Raw genomic sequence first — 19,680 nt, 5'->3', positions numbered from 1 at the left:
AGAACCGCCCCATAGGGTTTCCAAGGAGCAGCTGGTGGATTTGAACTGCCCAACTTTTGGTTAGCAGCCAAGTTATTTATTTTTTATTGTGCTTTAAGTGAAAGTTTATGAATCAAGTCAGTCTCTCATACAAAAATTTATATACACCTTGCTGTGTACTCCTAGTTGCTCTCCCCCTAATGAGACAGCACATTCCTTCTCTCTACCCTGTATTCCCTATGTCCATTCAGCCAGCTTCTGTCACCCTCTGTCTTCTCATCTCCCCTCCAGACAGGAGCTGCCCACATAGTCTCATTCATGTGTCTACTTGAGCCAAGAAGCTCACTCCTCACCAGTATCATTTTCTGTCTTATAGTCTAGCCCAATCCCTGTCTAAAGTGTTGGCTTTGGGAATGGTTCCAGTCTTGGGCTAACAGGGTCTGGGGACCATGACTTCTGGGGTTCTTCTAGTCTCAAACCATTAAGTCTGGTCTTTTTATGAGAATTTAAGGTCTGCATCCCACTGCTCTCCTGCTCCATCGGGGATTCTCTTTTGTGCATCCTGTGAGGACAGTCATCGGTTGTAGCCAGGCACCATCTAGTTATTCTGGTCCCAGGCTGATGTAGTCTCTGATTTATGTGGCCCTTTCTGTCTCTTGGGCTCATAATTACCTTGTGTCTTCGGTGTTCTTCATTCTCTTTTGAGCAGCCAAGTTCTTAACCACTTGGTCGCCATGGCTCCAAAGGAGTCAAAAGTATTATAAAAAAGAAAATGACAAAACAACATCCCTCATGAATGCAAAACTTGGAAGCAAAATTTTAGCAATTCGAATTCAGTAATACATACAAAAGGATAATACATCTTGATGAAGACACTGTTCAGAGAATGAAAAGACAAGCCACAGACTGGGAGAAAACACTAACTATGCATATAACTGATAAACGACTTGTATCCAGACTATATAAAAAAAAACTTCAAAATTCAAGAATAAGAAGACAACCCAATTTTAAAAATGGGCAGAAGATTTGAGTAAATACTTCAAAGAGCATGTATGAATGGCAAATGAACACATGAAAAGATGCTCTCCATCATTAGTGGTTGTAGTTATTTGCTGTGGAGTCGATTTCGACTTATGGTGACTCAATGTGCGCAGAGTAGAACTGCTCCGTAGGGTTTTCAAGGCTGTGACCTTTTGGAAGCAGATCAGCAGACCTGTCTTCCAAGGCACCTCTGAGTGGTTTTGAACAACCAACCTTTTGGCTAGTACTTGAGCACTTAACCTTTTCTGCTACCCAGGAACTCCCCATTAGTCATTAGGGAAATGTACATTAAAACCACCATGAGATACTAGTATACATCTATTAGAATAGCTAAAGTTAAATAGGCTGACTACACCGAGTGCTGGTGAGGATGTGGAGGAATCGGAACTCCCATACTGTCTTAGTCATCTAGTGCCGCCATAACAGGTGGATGTGTTTAACAAAGAGAAATTGATTCTCTCACAGTCTAGTAGGTTACATGTCCAAATTCAGGGTGTCAGCTTCAGGGGAAGGCTTTCTCTCTCTGTCGGCTCTGGAGGAAGATTCCTTGTCATCAACCTTCCTCTGGTCAAGGAGCTTCTTAGGAGCAGGGACCCCCGGCCCATAGGATGTGCTCTGCTCCTGGTGCTGCTTTCTTGGTAGTATGAGGTCCCCAACTCTCTGCTTTCTTACCTTTCCTTTTATCTCTTGAGAGATAAAAGGTGGTGCAGGCCCCACCCCAGGGGAATTCCCTTAACCTTGGATCAGGGAGGTGACCTGAGTAAGGGTGGTGTTACAATCCCACCCTAATCCTCCTGACATAAAATTACAATCACAAAATGGAGGACAACCACAGAATACTGGGAATCATAGCCTAACCAGGTTGATGCACACATTTTTTAGGGGACATAATTCAATCCATGATACATACTATGCTGATGGAAATGTAAAATCCACTTTGAAAATAATTAGTGGTTTCTTAAAAAGTTAAACATACACCTTCCATATGATCCAGTCGTTCTACTGCTAGCTATTTACCCAAGAGAAAAGAAATCATATGCCCACATAATTTCCGCATGATGGAAAATTAAAAAAAAAAAAGAAGAATATATGCATGGAGATATAAATTTAAATGTCCAGTGACAGAAAATGTTTAATGGAATAATATATTACCTCCATTAAAATAATGGTTCCATCCATAATATTAATTTAAAATAGCAAAATATAAAATAATAAGTGCAACTTTATAATAGCTGTGTTACAATAGGCAAACTGACAGGAGAGAACAACATAAAGTGGATTTATATCCACCACTTACTATCCATGTATCCTTAAATTCCCTAAACTCAGATTTTCTCATCTATAAAATGGAGAAAAGAATTACTTCCTAGAAGAATTTTTGTGAAAATTAGATATGAAACTATAAAGAATATGCCTGGTGCATAGTGTGGTTAGGTGCCGTCGAGTTGGTACATAGTAGGCACGCAAAAAAAGGTAGCTTTTTAAAAGTTATAGCATATATGTGGGAGAGAGGGGCTTGTAGTATGCAAAGCCAGCACCTGTACTTGGAAGAGGGTAACAACTTCAAACAGAGCCTGTCCTCGGCAATAACTAACCTCAGCGGAAAAGGAGGAGCTTGGGGTGGGAGAAATGGGATTTTAAAGTTCCATATTGCAAATGAGAACTTACCCACATGTTAGGACATGTGGTAGAGTTTGCGTTGAACATGGAAATGTTTTCAGTTTGTGGAGAAATCCAGATGACTAAAACCAAAAAGAACCCGTTGCCTTGAGTCAATTCTGACTCACAGCTACACTATAGGACAGAGTAGAACCACCCCACGGGTTTCCAAGGAGTGGCTAATGGATTAAAATTGCTGACCTTTGGGTTATCAGCTGAGCTGTTAACCACTGCAGCACCAGGGCTCTAGATGACTAAGGAAGCCCTTTTTAAAGCCACATTATGCCTTGCTTTCAGACATGATCCAAAATACGCAAATTTCATTGTAAAAACAGACAAATTAGGGGGCAGTTTTTCACATGACCGAAAGGGTTGCTTGCTTTGGCAATGGGATGAGTGATTGAGTGATAGAGTGATTCATCCTTGGAGCCACAGTTCCAACAGTTCCTTTGCATTCAGCATTTAAGCAACACGTGTGTTGCATACACTAAGTCTGTGCTTACTAATCAAATTATTAAATTAAGTGGTAAGGCATTGGTGGTTCAGTGGTTGGATTCTCGCCCTCCATGTGGGAGACCCTGGTTCAATTCCCAGCCAATGCACCTCATGTGTCGCCACCACATCTTTTAGTGGGGGCTTGTATGTTGCTATGATGCTACGAAGTGGAGCTTCCAGACTAAAATGGACTAGGAAAAAAAGCCCTGGTGAGCTACTTCCGAAAATCAGTCAGTGAAAACCCTATGGACCACAGTTGTCCCATCTGCAACTGATCATGGTATGATGCAGGACCGGAGAGCGTGTCATTCTGTTGTGCATGGAGTCGCCATCAGTCGGAGGCCGACTGGGCAGCAGCTAAACACCACCAACAACACAAATGGAGAGAAAGGCATTTCAGTGTGTAGGGAGAGTAAGTAAGGATTTAGAGCAGAAGCTAAGGAACAAATAGGACCAGCAGGGACTTCTGGCCATGCCGACATCTCAGCCCACTGACCATTGCCAGTCAGTCATTTCCTTGCCTTTAGACTTCATACCCATCAGATGCATTAGGGTCAGGTTAGTGACAAGCCACAAATAACAGGTTTTCTGAAGTTTCAGATTTGAACTTTTTTGCAAATGAGACGTAAGGCTCACCCAGCTTTATAGCAAACCTGGACCCAGCTCCAGGTACACAACAGAAGGCAAGCCTGGCTGGAAGGCTTGGCTTTGCTTTGGCAATTTATTGTCACTGTTTTTCACAGATTGTCTCATGCCACCTTGTTACTTAATTACCACACCTTGGAGGGAAAGATGTGTAATATTTTAATATTTTTGTTACAGATACTTAACATTATGTTTCTGCATAGGTGTTGCCAAGATAGTCAAGCCAACCTTTATTTATAAAAAGAGGGTAGAAAATATAAATCTGTCTAAAATCTTTCATGAAATGAAAGTCTTAATATTTCCAAAGAGTGGATTTGGGTTCCTATCCTTGGGAAGCCTTTGAGAAAGGTTGTCAAGACAAGGCGCCATTGTTGCAGGTTTCCCCTCTCCATCTTGCGTTTTCCCCAGCTGCCCTCTCTCTTGGCAACCTCTCTTTGCATTCTGTCCCACATTTGGCCCTGAGTCAGTTGAAAGCTTTGCAAGTTGATTTTCCATTCCCATCTGAATTTTAGCTTAGCCGTGGAACTGTTTTCCATGTGTTTTTAATCATTTGTCCATGTGTTATGAGCTTATAGGGACAATATGGTTCCCCCAAGCTGCCTGCATTGTATAAGCAGAAACTGGAGAGGTGGCCAAAGGGGGAAAGATTTTTCAGACAGATGCCCCACGCACTTATTTCTGTTGTGACACACCACCCCCATCATCCAACTGGAGTAAAGCAATTTACAAGCTGCACGAGTTGCCTTTTCGACGAGTGTAAATTTTCTTTCAGGACAGACTTCCCGGGGAACTATGGCTGGTGTTACAAAGTTCTGAGACCCGCTCTGAGACTGTGGCCAGGCTGGGAAAGAAAGAAAGATTTATTCTGAGTCCTCCTAGACTCAGTTGAAAGTTGATTTTAAACTAGGGTCTCCACACAGAATTAGGGATAAGCTTTCCAGACAAAGTGATACCTATTAGAAAGTAAAACGCAACAAGACCAGTGGCAGAAGTTTCCATCCACATTTTTACTGGATCTGGTATCTTAAATCAAAGATTCATTAACCTCCTAAGTGTAGACCAAGGTGCCAACCGACCCAACCCCACCCGCTGCCATCCAGTTGATTCCGACTCATAGCGACCCTATAGGACAGAGTAGAACTGCCCCATATGGTTTCCAAGGAGCGCCTGGTAGATTCGAACTGCCAGCTTTTCAGTTTGCAGCCATAGCTCTTAACCCCTACGCCACCAGAGTTTCCAAACAAGGTGCCAGGAATGGGAAAGGAAGAGAAAAATGCATTTACAAAAAACCCGTGTTCCTAAAGTCGCTGAAAGTGCTGTCTCCAGAAAACGTCCTGCCCTCGAGGAGTTTTTTCTCCCTGATTAGGAAGACACACACCGTCTTAGTCAGGATTCGCTAGAAAACCAGAACCAGCAAGAGATATATATTATATATATATGTGTATATATATACATAAACCCTGGTGCTACAGCTGCTGACCAAAAGGTCGGCAGTTCAAATCCATCAAGCAGTCCTTAGAAACTCTGTGGGACAGTTCTACTCTGTCTTATAGGGTCACTTGAGTTGGAATTGACTAGACAGCAACAGGTTTGGTTTTTTGTAGTTATATACATATATATACATACATACATGTATATCACACAAGTACCGAAATTAAGCCCAGTCTGAAGAATTGCTAAAAAACTGAATGAAGAAGGAGCACAACTATTGGGGCCCAAAATAAACCCCAGCATAATGAACGTGATGGCTCCTTACTACCTAGAAAACAGGCCGAAGGGTAGGGCTGCTCCTGTAGCTTAAAACTTGAGAATTCTCATAGCTCTTTTGCCCGTTCTGGCCTCCCTTTCTCTCTCCATTTTATTGAGGACGAATTTAAAAGAGAAAGGAATAAATGCTGCAAAGAGTTCAAGTCGTTACAAGAAGCCTAGGTGACCCTGGGGAGAAAGTTTTAAAGGAATGTTGGGAGCAAAAGTCAGACATCTGAGGGTTGACATGCAAGTGGATGTGAGAAAGTGGAGACTGAGTGTAGGCAGCCTTTTCCAAAACTGACTGTGAAGGCAGAAAATAACACTCACAGGCAGAAGCTGATTTTTTTTTTGTGTGAAATCAAGCGACGTTTTTCAAAGATCTGAAACATATGAACATTATACAAATGCTGATGGGAGGCAGTCAGTAGAAGGGAGGAGTTTAAGATATTGGTGGTGAGGAAGACCATTCAATAAAACCCATTGCCCTCGATTCCAACCCATAGCGACCCTATAGGACAGGGTAGAACTGCCCCATAGGGTTTCCAAGGAGTGGCTGGTGGATTCAAACTACTGACCTTTTGGTTAGCAGCCGAGCTCTTAACCACTGCGCCACCAGGGCTCCATCCCAGGGAACTTAGGACAACTTAATTCAATAATTACTTGTATAATTATTTATTTGATTATATGTATGCATGCAAGGACTACTGGCCCCTCCCAGGTAACCTGGCATATTCTAGATGTCAGCAACATGGCTGAGACTAAGGTAAGGAAAGCCAGGAGCCCAAGTTGTCACATTTAAGGAGACACTCAACTGTCAGGCAACAACCCTGCACTTTCCAGAGCCTGAGAACAAGGGCCTCCTTAAATATTGTGATCTAGGTGCCTTGCTGGCCCCAGCCTAGTCTACACCTTGCTTAGCAAATCTGGTTACTGAGTGAGAAAATAAATGTATTTACAAATTATTACCCTTCATGGGAGTTGTGTGCATCTCTCAACAACAGTGACTGTGGCTTTGCCTGAGCTAACTTCCATTGTTTTGACTGTGGCTTTGCCCTGTATTCGTTCAGGTGAGTTATAAACACCAGTGTGACCCATGTAGCTTGTTGGCTGGAATAGTGAAGCTAGAAACAAGGCCCCTTCCCGTTGTCTCCAGAGCTGCCTGCTACCACCTTTCTTAGTTATCTGGTGATAGTATAACAGAAATACCACCAGTCAGTGGCTTTATAGAACAGCAATTTATTTTCTCACATTAAGGAGGCTAGAAGTCCAGAAAGAGGTCTCAGCCAGGCCATGCAGATCCTTTTCTTGTCACTAGCTGTAGGTGTTCCTTGGTTCCTTAGAATTCCTTGGCTTGTAGATGATACTCTCATGGAGTCTGGCTTCCCTTGTGTGTGTGTCTCTGTGTCTATTCTGGCCTTTAACTCAGAAGCGATTAGGTTTAGGATCCACCCTAACCTGTTATGACCTTATTAACATAACAAAAGGAAAACCCTATTTCCAAACAGGATTACATTTACAGGTACAGGGGTTAGGATTTCAACACATATTTTGGGGGCACAGTTCAATCAATATTACCATCCAATGTTGAAATGTTTCTTTTTTGAAAATATGAACCGTGAGAGAAAAATGATGAATTATTCATGCTTGGTTGGACACTATACCTTTCCTCTTTCTAACTTTGAATATCTGTGCTAATTACAAATGTACGCTCTGCTGTCCGCATTAACCAGTGAGTTCCTGGAAAGATGCACCTACGTCATATTCATTTGTAGTCTCCACAGCCTCCCACAGTGCCTGGAATGTAGTCTGAGCTCAATAAATATTAAAAAAAAAAAAAAAAAAGGACAAAAGTAGTACCCTATTTCTCTTTGTGTTGGCAGAGTAGGCTCAGGAAAGAGGTAGACATCTTGAAGTGGCTAGAGGAAAGCTGGAGAGGAAAGAATAGGCTTTATTTAGACTTTATTTCTGTGGTTGCTCCATGACAACTATTACGTTAGTACAAACACAGTGAGGCAGTCCACTGTGTCTTTGGAATTTGGATCTACCTGAAAGTCCCTGATTAGCACAGAGCTGGTCCTGCCTATGTTTTCCTTGTGTAATTTATTTATTTATAAATAGTTTTTATTGTGCTTTAAGTGAAAGTTTACAAATCAAGTCAGTCTCTCACATATAAACTTATATACATCTTACTACATACTCCCACTTGCTCTCCCCCTAAGAGTCAGCCCACTCCCTCCTTCCAGTCTTTCCTTTCGTGACCGTTTTGCCAGTTTCTAACCCCCTCCACCCTCCCATCTCCCCTCTAGACAGGAGATGCCAACATAGTCTCAAGTGTCCACCTGATACAAGTAGCTCAGTCTTCATCAGCATTTTTCTCCAACCCATTGTCCAGTCCAATCCATGTCTGATAAGTTGTCTTCAAGAATGGTTCCTGTCCTGGGCCAACAGAAGGTTTGGGGACCATGACTGCTGGGATTCTTCTAGTCTTAGTCAGACCATTAAGTCTGGTCTTTTTATGAGAATTAAAGGTCTGCATCCCACTGGTCTCCTGCTCCCTCAGGGGTTCTCTGTTGTGTTCCCTGTCAGGGCAGTCATTGGTTGTGGCTGGGCACCATCTAGTTCTTCTGGTCTCAGGATGATGTAAGTCTCTAGTTCATGTAGCCCTTTCTGTCTCTTGGGCTCATAGTTGTCGTGTGACCTTGGTGTTCTTCATTCTCCTTTGATCCAGGTGAGTTGAGACTCATTGATGCATCTTAGATGGCCATCACATTTTAAAGGATCAAACTTCTATTCAAACAGCAGCTCCACATATTTGTCCTCCTGAGGTGATGATAATAACAAGGCTAATAAGTGCTAACTTATTGAGCACTTAAGCTGTATGCCAGGAACTGCTCTATGTGACTTACAAATATTAGCTGACTTGGCCCTCAGAACAATTCTGTCAAACAGGCATAATCATGGATTGACACAGTGGCTAAGACAATGGCTCAAACATACCTACTATTGTGAGGATGGTGCAGGACCGGGCGGTGTTCATCTGTTATACACAGGGTCACTAGGAGTCAGAACTGACTCCACGGCACTCAACAACAGGCATAATCATTATCATCCCCATTTTATCGATAAAGAAGAATGGGCCCCAGAGAGATTAAGTAAATTGCCCAATGTCACACACCTAGTAAAGAGAAGAACTGAGGTTTAAACTCAGGCAAATCTGGCTATGGGGTCTGCATTCTGAAACTCTTCAACCCAGTGCTGTCGAGTCGATTCCAACTCATAGTGACCCTACAGGACAGAGGAGAACTGCCCCCATAGAGTTTCCAAGGAGCACCTGGCGGATTCGAACTGCCGACCCTTTAGTTAGCAGCTGTAGCACTTAACCACTACGCCGCCAGGGTTTCCACCTGAAACTCTTACACCATGCCAATAATACATATAATTTGAAAGACTAAGCTTAGTTTTCATCCCTAGATTTTCCATGTTAAGAAAAACACCCACAGGTTTAATTTTATATCAGCCTCTAAGGCACATGACATCTTTTATAGTACGATAGTTTTTTTTGTTATTAACTTTTATTAAGCTTCAAGTGAACGTTTACAAATCCAATCAGTCTGTCACATATATGTTTACATACATCTTACTCCGTACTCCCACCTGCTCTTCCCCTATTGAGTCAGCCCTTTCAGTCTCTCCTTTCATGACAATTTTGCCAGCTTCCCTCTCTCTCTATCCTCCCATCCCCCCTCCAGACAAGAGCTGCCAACACACTCTCAAGTGTCCACCTGATATAATTAGCTCACTCTTCATCAGCATCTCTCTCCCACCCGCTGACCAGTCCCTTTCATGTCTGATGAGTTGTCTTCGGGGATGGTTCCTGTCCTGTGCCGACAGAAGGTCTGGGGAGCATGGCCACCGGGATTCCTCTAGTCTCAGTCAGACCATTAAGTATGGTCTTTTTATGAGAATTTGGGGTCTGCATCCCACTGATCTTCTGTTCCCTCAGGAGTTCTCTGTTGTGCTCTCTGTCCGGGCAGTCATCGATTGTAATTTATTTTTAATAAACTGTTGTGTGTGCCGTCCAGTTGATTCTGACTTATAGCAACCCTATGTCATGGATTGAATGGTGTCCCCCAAAAATATCTGTATCAATTTGGCCAGGCCATGATTCCCAGTATTGTGTGATTGTCCACCATTTTGTCAACTGATGAGATTTTCCTATGTGTTGTAAATCCAACCTCTATGATGTTAATGAGGTGGGATAGGTGGCAGTTAGGTTAATAATGCAGGACTCAATCTACAAGATTGGATTGTGTCTTGAGCCAATCTCTTTTGAGATGTAAAAGAGAAAGCAAGCAGAGAGACAGGGGTCCTCATACCACCAAAAAAGGAGGCTGGGAGGAGAGTGTATCCTTTGGACCCGGGATTTCTGAGCAAAGAAGCTCCTAGTCCAGGGGAAGATTGATGACAAGGACCCTCCTCCGGAATTGACAGAGAATGCCTTCCCCTAGAGCTGATGCCCTGAATTTGGACTTCTACTAGAGTATGAGAGAATAAACTTCTGTTTGTTAAAGCCACCCATTTATAGTGTTTCTGTTATAGCAGCACTGGATGACTGAGATACTGTAGGACAGAGCAGAACAGCCTCATAAGCTTTCCTAGGATGAAATCTTTATGGGAGCAGATCACCAGGTCTTTCTGGGGAGTTTGAACCATCGACCTTTCTTTTAGCAGCCTAGTGTTTTAACCATTGTGCCACCAGGGCTCCTTTGGAATAAACTACACTCTCCCAATAGATTGGAAATTCCACAAGGCCTGGATGGAGACAGGTCTGTTTGGTTTGGGCTCACCATTTTATCCTCAGGGCTTAGCACAGAGTTGACACTCAACTATAAAAATATGCTGTATGAATGACTGAATAAGTCCAATAAGTGGAGCAGCTTTGGGGAACGAGACCCTTCCTATGTGTCCATTCCATATAAAAAGAAATGCGGGAGGGCTGCTGCAGGGAGAGTTCTAAACAGTTTAGGGGGAACAACAGTTACCTTAATTTGTTCTCTTCCTTGTTCTTTGAAAAAGAAGAAAAAGATCTTATCTGTCTTGAGTTTTGTGTTTTTTTTTAATTGATGTAAACTCCAATGTCACTATTACTATTCTTTTTTTTTTTTTTTGAGAAGAGAGGAAGTTATATAATGATGGCATACACCCCAAATGGATGTCTTCCACAAATCCGTCAGCCCAAATTCCCTTTTCTCTCCTCCAGCTGTCCTGTTTAACTCTAATGCTGGTTCCCTACTCCAATCGCCTTTTGTTGATTTAGGCCTGGAGTTTTCAGTAAAGAATGTAGCCTCTCTCAGTTTCCCTCTGAGAGCGTGAGAACCCTTCTTAGCTCCCTTCTGAGAGTCTGTCAGGGGGACAGAAAATGTAGCTACTACTGTCCTGTCCCAGGCACATGGCCAGCTCTGAAAAGGCCCCCAGACTCACCACCACAATGTGTCTTTAAGTTGTTGGATTTCATAGTCCTGCCTCCTTGTCCATTTTGTAAAAGTGCCCTAGCATATAGAACATACTTTATGCGAGCGTCTTCATGACATTCTTTGGGTTACCTGAAAACATCTTGCTGTTGTTAACTGCTGTTGAATTGGCCCCTGACTGATAGCAACCCCACAGAACTACCCCATAGGGTTTTCTTGGTTGTAACCTTCACAAAAGCAGATTGTCAGGCCTTTCTTCCATTGTGCCACTGGCACTGGGTGGGTTTGAACTGCCAAACTTTTGGTTAGCAGCCAATCACAAACTGCTTGCACCACCCAGACTCTTTGAACACATCTTTAAAAAAAAAAAAAAAAAAAAAGCCATTGCTATTGAGTAGACTCTGACCCGTAGCGACCCTATAGTGCAGAGTAGCACTGCCCAATAGAGTTTCTAAGGAGTATCTGGTGGATTCGAACTGTTGACCTTTTGGTTAGCAGCCTTAGCTTTTAACCACCATGCTACCAGGGTTTCCGAAGACATCTTAGTGCCTAAGAAAACCAGGACAAGCTGAAAACAGAGAGATCATGCTGACCATGAGATGTAAATTGGAATGGCTAAATTTTGAGCTTGGCCTCTCTGGCTCTCATGGAGGTCTGAAGCTGGCCCAGGAAGTGGACTTGGTGAGCTTGTAAACTCAGGTCTGCCTTTCACTGTGGCATTTGGTACTAAGTGAGCCGACAATTTGGGGTGCTCTCTTCACACACAGCTTCCTGCGGTGTCTGGAGGCCTCCTTCTGACCTAACCTCCATTTGGCTTCGCCCAAATTTGGAGGCAACTAGATGCTTGTATGAGCTGGAGACCAACAGAGGCAGCATATTTTTGCTGAAAGCTACAACCTGTTTGTTCATGTTCTTAAAAGTAGAATATAATGTATCATGTACAGAGCTTTAGAATTGATGAAAAGACATAGCGGTGAAAGGCAAAAATCACCTGCTCTTCACTGTAGAAGACCAGGGGTGGAAACAAACTTATCTTCAGTAATTCTGATCACTGCAGGCTGTGTTGTTGTTGTTGTTAGGCGCTGTCAAGTCTATTTTCCCCAGGTGACAGAGTAGAACTGCCCCATAGGGTTTTCTAGGCTATAATCCTTATGAGAAGGAGCCCTGATGGCTCAATGGTTAAGCACTTGGTTGCTAATCGAAGGGTCAGTGGTTTGAGCCCACCCAGCTTCTCAACATGAGAAAAGACCTAGTGATCTGCTTCCATAAAGATTACAACCTAGGAAACCCCATGGGGCAGTTCTGCTCTGTCATATAGGGTTGCTATGAGTTGGAATCGATTCAGCGGCGTACAACAACAATCTTTATGGGAGTAGATTGCTAAGTCTTTCTCCTGTGAGCCTCTGGTGGGTTCGAACCACCAAACTTTCAATTAGCAGTCGAACGAATGCTTTACTGTTACACCACCAGGGCTCCTCACCCTCCGGAATCATTGAACATCTTCTCAACAAGAATGACAGAACACTAAAAGTCAATTTTCTATGAGTGATTTTTAAATAGCATAAAATAACACCACAATTAAGACTAGAGGAAGAGGAATTATAGGACTAAGGAAATGTTAAAAATGGATAACTGACATCCCTATAGACAATACAATAGAGCTGTAAAATGTATGATACCACCAGACTATATAACCTGCTTGAGGAGAGGATCAAGTTTTCATCACTTTCTGTCATCTCTGCATATCTAATTGTGATGCTTGGCCTACAGATGGGCACCTTAGAAATTTCAGCTCAGCTGAAATTATTGGAACTGTATCCTGTGTTCAGTCATTCCAGAGCAACCTGAGACCACCCAGATGGAATCTCTGAGACGTTTTCAGTTTTGAGGAATGCTAGCTACTATGACTGATGGCAATGGAATTTCAGTCACTGAAAAGTTTAAAAGGAATCAGGAAAGCTATTATAGCTGGTTTCCATGCCATATTTATAAGCAGGGACTACAGCCCAGTGCATTGGATGGCTGAGGGGAACTGAGAAATTCAAATGACAGGCAATTTAAAAAAAAAAAAGAAAAGGTCCCAGGTCCTTTAAAAAAAATGGCAAATAATGTTTCTCATTTAGTTTGAATCAACTGTACTTTAATTAACAGTAGCATGGATTCCATGGATATTTAGTGCAAGTAAAATTTATCTCTTCTGATAGAATTCTGGCAACACATTGGTACATTTTTAAATAGTTCATTATTATAGGCAAAGGGACTTATTTAAGGCTTTATCTCATAGAAATCAAGCACCACTATTAAGAAGAACACAAGTGCCTGGAGAAAAGATTCCAGTGGGTCATATCCTGGGGGGGAAAAAAGATTAATCAGTACTGCAAAAAAGGAAGACTTGTTCCAGGATTATTAAGAACCTATTGCCGAAAGCAAGGAATATGGTTATTAAATAAAAAGGAGAGAAGTTCAAGTATTGGGTGGATTCCCAGTGGAAATAATGTTGGACTGCTGTCCATGAGTCGGTAGACTCCATTCTGGGGTTGAATCTGTGAATGTGTTTCTTTCTCATATCCTTGGCTGACTGATGGCATTTTTGAATGACAGTCCTTTAACAAATTTTCCTTTGAATCCCAGAAGGTTCATGTTTGTTTCAATTATTGTAGAATTGGGGTAGATGATGTGGATTCCAGAATGGAAGGGAACTGACCAGCCAGCTTCATGCCCAAAGCTGATCAATCCTGGCTCTTAGAATCCACGTTTTCAAGTCTGGCTCTTTGTTTAAAGAAAGAAAGAAAGAAAAAAAATTGATAGGATAGCTTGAGGGGGACATCTCCCCATCCTCACTGAAGACAGATGAGCTGTGTGTCTATTACTTTGGATCCTATTGAGAAATTTGTGAATTGAAAGGGTTTATCTGACCAGCTGTGAAATTTAGTACTGATTATTTGATTCTTACTGTGAGGGGATTAACCTGGGAATTACCAGTTTCCATGTGGAGAAATGGAGAAGGTATTCCCTTCACTCTGTTACCATATAAAAATAAAAAATCCCAATCCACATGTAAGAGATGCTATGTCCTCTGCTGAACAGGTAACATACCTCTAGCTCTTGCTTTCCCTTCCTTATAATTTTGATGTACATCTTCCTTGGTCCCACGTGTGTGTATATGAATGCATTAATAGCCTTTGTAAAGGCCTGGGCTTTTGCTAAATGTATACTTTAATTTTTACTGGATATGTTTTTCTAATAAAAACATGTCTTGTCATTTCTGTCCCAATACGGATATACATAGCAAATGTTAGTTGACTCTGGTCGTCCTAATAACAGTGATGGGAAATTGTGGTAAAGAATGTGTTGTTTTGGCTAATACTCTTTAAATCTCAGACGACAGCTAAACTGTCAGTTAATTACCCCCTGGGTCCGAGGCTTTCACTGGGGTCTTCTAAAATACACAAAACCAAAGTGAACGCAGGACGCCATTAGCACTACATAATTCAAGCAAACAATAAATGTGTTTACTTTGCCTGGCTACTGACCACCTGCCTCCCCATCCCACAAGGCAGGTATCTATATATAGGATTTCCTTGTTTTAGGTCCTGCAGAGACTAGCTTCTCCTTGCACCTCACCATCCTTTGGGCCCCAACAGCATGCATCTCCTATTATTTCAGTTGCTGGTACTCTTGCCTCTGGGGAAGGCAGGAAGGCAGCAAGATGGCCGCCACAGTCAGCTTTTTCTCTCCCCTGCACTTGTAGAAAGGAGTCGCAGAGAGCTCCCCATGGGCAACCACGGGGAAGCTGAGGAGAAGCCAGATCTGTTTGTGGCAATGCCACACCTGGTGGGTGCCAGCCCTGCCTTGGAAGGCCAGAGACAGAGAGAGAAGATGCTGTCCAGGTTTGGCAGGTTGTGGAAGCAGCCTGAAAGAGAACTGCACCTGCCCCAGGATTCAGTCAGTCGGCAATTCTCACCTGGAAGCCAGGCCATCACTCATCCAATGGACGAGAGAGAAATGGAGAAATCTCCTCTTCGGGAAGAGGCCAAGAAATTCTGGCACTACTTCATGTTCAGAAAGAGCCCGGCTTCTCAGGGGGTCATCTTGCCCATCAAAAGCCACGAAGTACATCGGGAGACCTGTAGGACAGTACCCTTCAGCCAGGTATGTGTTCTGGGGGGAGAGGGGATAAGTGTTTACTGGAGGGCAGTGGAGACCTGGGAAGGGTGTAGGGGAGGGAAAGAAACTGCTGAAAGCCTGAGGATAGCCCAACTCCTAGATTTGGTCCTTGGGCACTCATCATAAAACCAAAACCAAACCTGTTGCTGTGGAGTCGATTCTGACTCATACCGACCCTATAGGACAGGGTAGAACTGCCCCATAGGGTTTCCAAGGGGCGCCTGGTAGATTAGAACTGCCGACCTTTTCCGTAGCTCTTAACCACTATACCACCAGGCTTTCCTGGGCACTGGTGGTAGAATTTGGCAAAATACGATCATACATTCTAAATTTCCTTCCAGCCTTTCCATTGTTTCTTGTTATTCTGAAAATGGTGTGAGAAGGGCATGCTGGCATGGCCAATATCAGTAATAATTCATAATTATGGCAAAAGTTATGTTTTATGGGATTTTGTTTATTTTTATTTTGGGAGTGGTTTATGCAGAGAGATGAGTGATACTGTACCCTCGATGAGGCAACTGAGAATTGGGCCAATTGCCAGAACATCTCCCCAGTTATATCTCTGCACCCTGTTAAGAAGTGGATGAGCAGGTCAATACCATCTGTAAATAAAGTGGGATATACTGAACCCTTCCCTGAACATCCTCACACACATTTACGAGGGCCATAATGCTCACATTTCACACCTAACTGCATCATAGGGTTGTGAAGTATGTTAAAGTTCTCCGATAAAAGTTATTTTCTAGTAATCACTTCTAGTACTACTAGTATTACTCGTAACACTACTAGTATTTGTAGTATTACGAGTAATACTAGTAATCATTTCTAGGTATTACCGTAGCTAAAAAATATGAGACGTTTCAATAAATTTAAATAGAGAACCTCCAGAAGGTGCAGTATTTGACTACTAGGAGTTTCAGAAAAAAGGGACCAGAAAAGGTGAAGGGAAGTAAATAACCAGGGAGCTCAAGGACACCATCAGTCTTGAGATAAAAAGGATCCATGAAATTCTCAACATGGTGGCTGAGAAAAGACCCATCTTTATGAAATTTCTGAACCCCAAGAAAGAAAAAAAAATATCCTCACATTTTCCAGGAAGAAGGGGAAAACATAAAGCTAGTTTATTCACAGGGATAGAGAATCAGACTGGCGTCAGTCTTCTCATCAGCAACATTGACTGACGGAAAACAAACAGTAGATTTCTTACCCAGACAAATTAATAAACAAGTTATGGTCAGAATTTTGAGGAAGAGTAAAATTTGTTGGCTTACTTAAAAAAAAATCTTGATGTGAAATTGCATCTCCTCCCCCTACAACCATCTATTTCTTCATTCCTATTACATTGACTGATTTTTGCATATCGTGATTAATTCCAGATGACTAAAACGAAGGGGCATTCTACCATGTACTTCCTCCCAGATACCCCAAATGTTAAATTAAAATTGAGAAAGTGCATCAGATCCTTAAATATGAAGATATTTAACCAAAAACAACACAGGGCAGAGTAAAATTTTGTAGTCTAGTAAGGCTACCCAATTAAGCAGGCAGTATTATGTATTATGAGGTCATTGACTCTGAAAGGCACTTAAGTATTCTGCTTGAAAAGGCAAGGATATATAGCAAAGACAAGTCAGTTATCAAATAATAATGACTGTTTCATTGGCCCATCTGCAATTAAAAAATTAAGAGTTAGTCTATCAAATTTCCTTAGAAATTTTTATTTTTAATACTATTGATAATTAAAATGAAAGTGTCTGACTCTTACATATTTTGAAAAGCACATAAAGCTAGGTGAATGGGGTTATGGGAGAGACAACAGTGATGTAATGACCATGATTCGCAGGCATATGTGTTGCTACTTTGCTCCACAGAGTTGAATGCACTACCAAAAACCAAAACAAAACCCGTTGCCATCGAGTAGATTCCAACTCGTAGCAACTCTATAGGATAGAGTAGAACTGCCTCATGGGGTTTCCAAAGCTGTAATCTGTATGGAAGTAGACTGCCACGTCTTTCTCCCTTGGAGTGGCTAGTGGGTTCAAACCTCTGACCTTTCGGTTAGCAGCGGAGCACTTAACCTTTGTGCCACCAGGACTCGTTATAGGTAGAATACTCATAACCATTGTCGTCGAGTTGATTCCGACTTGTAGCAACTTTATAGGACAGAAAACTGCCACATAGAGTTTCCAAGGCTGTAATCTTTATGGAAGCAAACTGCCACATCTTTCTCTCAAAGAGTGTCCAGGGTGTTTGAACTGCCAACTTTTGTGTTAGCAGCCAAATACTTAACCACTGCACCACCAGGGCTCTTTGAGTGTACCACAGGCCCTGCAAATAGAGTAGAATTAACTCATTATGTTCTTATCTACTCTGCAATCAATTCAACAAGTTTGTACTGAGAACTCTTTATGCACAATGCACTGTGAGGAATAGAAAGGCAAGGCACACTATCTATATAAGAGGCTAGCCATTAGAATTTTTCCAACTGGTGATATTCAATTAGACAAAATTTCTTAAAGTTTGCCATTTTAAATACAAAACAAAGTATTTTCATATTAATCTAAAAAAAAAAAAAAAAAACCCTGCTGCTGTTCAGTCAATTTTGACTCATAACGTAAACAGAGTACAACTGCCCCATGGGGCTTCCAAAGCTGTAAATCTTGTGGAAGCAGACTGTCGCATCTTTATCCTGCAGAGTGGCTGTGGGTTCGAACCACCACCCTTTCAGTTAGCAGCCAAACACTTAATCACTGCACCACCAAGGCTCCCTATATTAACCTAGGCACTTCCTAAAGGCTAATTTATTAATTTAAAATGGTGCAATGGTTAATGCTCTCAGATGCTAACCAGAAGGTTAGAGGTTCGATTTCACCCAGAGGTGCCTGGGAAGAAAGGTCTTGCAATCTGCTTCTGACAATCAGCCACTGAAAACCCTATGGAGCATGGTCCTACTCTGACACCTCTGGGGTTGCCATGAGTCAGAGTTGACGCAATGGCAACTGATTTTGTTTTCTTTTGTTTTTTAAATTCATTGATTTACTCAATAAAGAAAGTTTAGTTGAGGAAGTGTTATGCCCTTATACCAAAAACAAAAAACCAAACCCATTGCTGTCAAGTCGATTCCAACTCATAGAGACCCTATAGGACAGAGTAGAACTGTCCCATAGGGTTTCCAAGGAGTGGCTGGTGGATTTGAACTGCCAACTTTTTGGTTAGCAGCCTGAGCTCTTAACCACCACGCTGCCAGGGCTCTGTGCTGTCTATGCCCTTATTAAAAAAAAAAAAAAATGAATCAAAAATTAGAAAGATTTGGAAGTTTTAGTCTAAATTATCTTTAGCCTTACAGTCAATGGGTCCTGCATGGTGTATAAAGAAAGAAATGACTAAAGATAATTTAAGGAAATATGTTTGCCTTTTAGACTATCAGCCATGAAGACTGTGAGAAAGTAGTTGTCCAGAACAACCTTTGCTTTGGGAAGTGTGGGTCTGTTCATCCCCCTGGAGCTGCACAGCACTCCCACACCTTCTGCTCCCACTGCTTGCCTACAAAGTTCACCATGATGCACTTGGAGCTGAACTGCACTGGCCTGGCCCCCGTGGCCAAGGAGGTGATGTTGGTGGAGGAGTGCCAGTGCCAGGTAAAGACAGATCATGGAGATGGACACCTCGGACAGGCTGGCTCTCAGACAGAATTCCACACTCAGGATTCCTTTATTCCTGGATTTTCAACTTAAAAAGATATCCCATTATGACCTTTCACAAGCAAAACCACAACAAAATTGCTGATTATTAGTCTGGAAGTATTAAGCAGGTACATGTATTCGAAGTGAAAGGTGGTTTAAAAAGTAGTGGTAAGATAGTGCCATTTAGAGGAAATGGTGTTGGTTTAGTTATCAGTACATGTTTGGAATCTACTAGTCTTGGCTTTCCTACTAACTGGCTGTAGGATGTTCACAAAGAGTCATAGAAGCTCGCTCTGTCTCAAGTTTTTCATCTATAAATGAGGAGATTGAGCTAGGTGATTGCAAAGTCCTTCCACTACTAATATTCCATGATCTCTGGTCTCCAAGTTTTGGTAAATGCTCTCCATTTAAAGAAGAAAAAGAAACAACTTGAGACATAAAGATGTGCTTCTTTAATACCTTGTCAAAGCACCAGCAAAAGAGAGTTGAGATATTTTTAGAAAGGATTCCTCATACTTGTAGCTGCCTTTGCATTCTAGACTGTGTGTAATTTGACGTCTATCAAACAGTTAAGTATTTTCGTGGATGTAAGAGTACCTTGCTTGGTTGCTTCCTTATTTTTGATACTCCCCATGTAAAGCTCTTAATACCAGGTCTCCAGCTTTAAGAAGGAACTTTGAAGTTGCTTTTAGTGGTTTAGAGGGAAGAGGAACAATCGCCAATAGCCAAACAAGTAGCTGTATTATGGGGGAAGGAAAGATGTATGGCCAGTGCCAGGTTTATAGGGTAAC

The 19,680-nt window shown here is 42.1% G+C and overlaps 1 protein-coding gene across 1 annotated transcript; it reads left to right on the top strand.

The window, feature by feature from the left end:
- The first annotated feature begins 14,684 nt into the window (after nt 1-14,684).
- Nucleotides 14,685-18,940, top strand: CER1 (cerberus 1, DAN family BMP antagonist). Its single transcript, XM_049894930.1, has 2 exons — nt 14,685-15,191; nt 18,626-18,940. Exons 1-2 carry the CDS (start codon nt 14,685-14,687, stop codon nt 18,938-18,940), a joined length of 822 nt encoding a protein of 273 aa, XP_049750887.1.
- The last annotated feature ends 740 nt before the right edge of the window (nt 18,941-19,680 follow it).

The sequence above is a fragment of the Elephas maximus genome, chromosome 9, assembly GCF_024166365.1.
Source record: "Elephas maximus indicus isolate mEleMax1 chromosome 9, mEleMax1 primary haplotype, whole genome shotgun sequence".
In the NCBI taxonomy this organism is placed as follows: Eukaryota; Metazoa; Chordata; class Mammalia; order Proboscidea; family Elephantidae; genus Elephas; species Elephas maximus.
Note: the sequence above shows the minus strand (reverse complement) of the source record. Positions and strands in the feature narration are given on the sequence as shown.

What these genes read in the sequence shown, in the direction of transcription:
- CER1 (XM_049894930.1), top strand. Translation starts at nt 14,685, where the DNA reads ATGCATCTCCTATTATTTCAGTTGCTGGTACTCTTGCCTCTGGGGAAG. An exon ending in GGACAGTACCCTTCAGCCAG is followed by an intron (nt 15,192 to 18,625) that starts GTATGTGTTCTG and finishes TTTGCCTTTTAG; the next exon opens with ACTATCAGCCATGAAGACTG.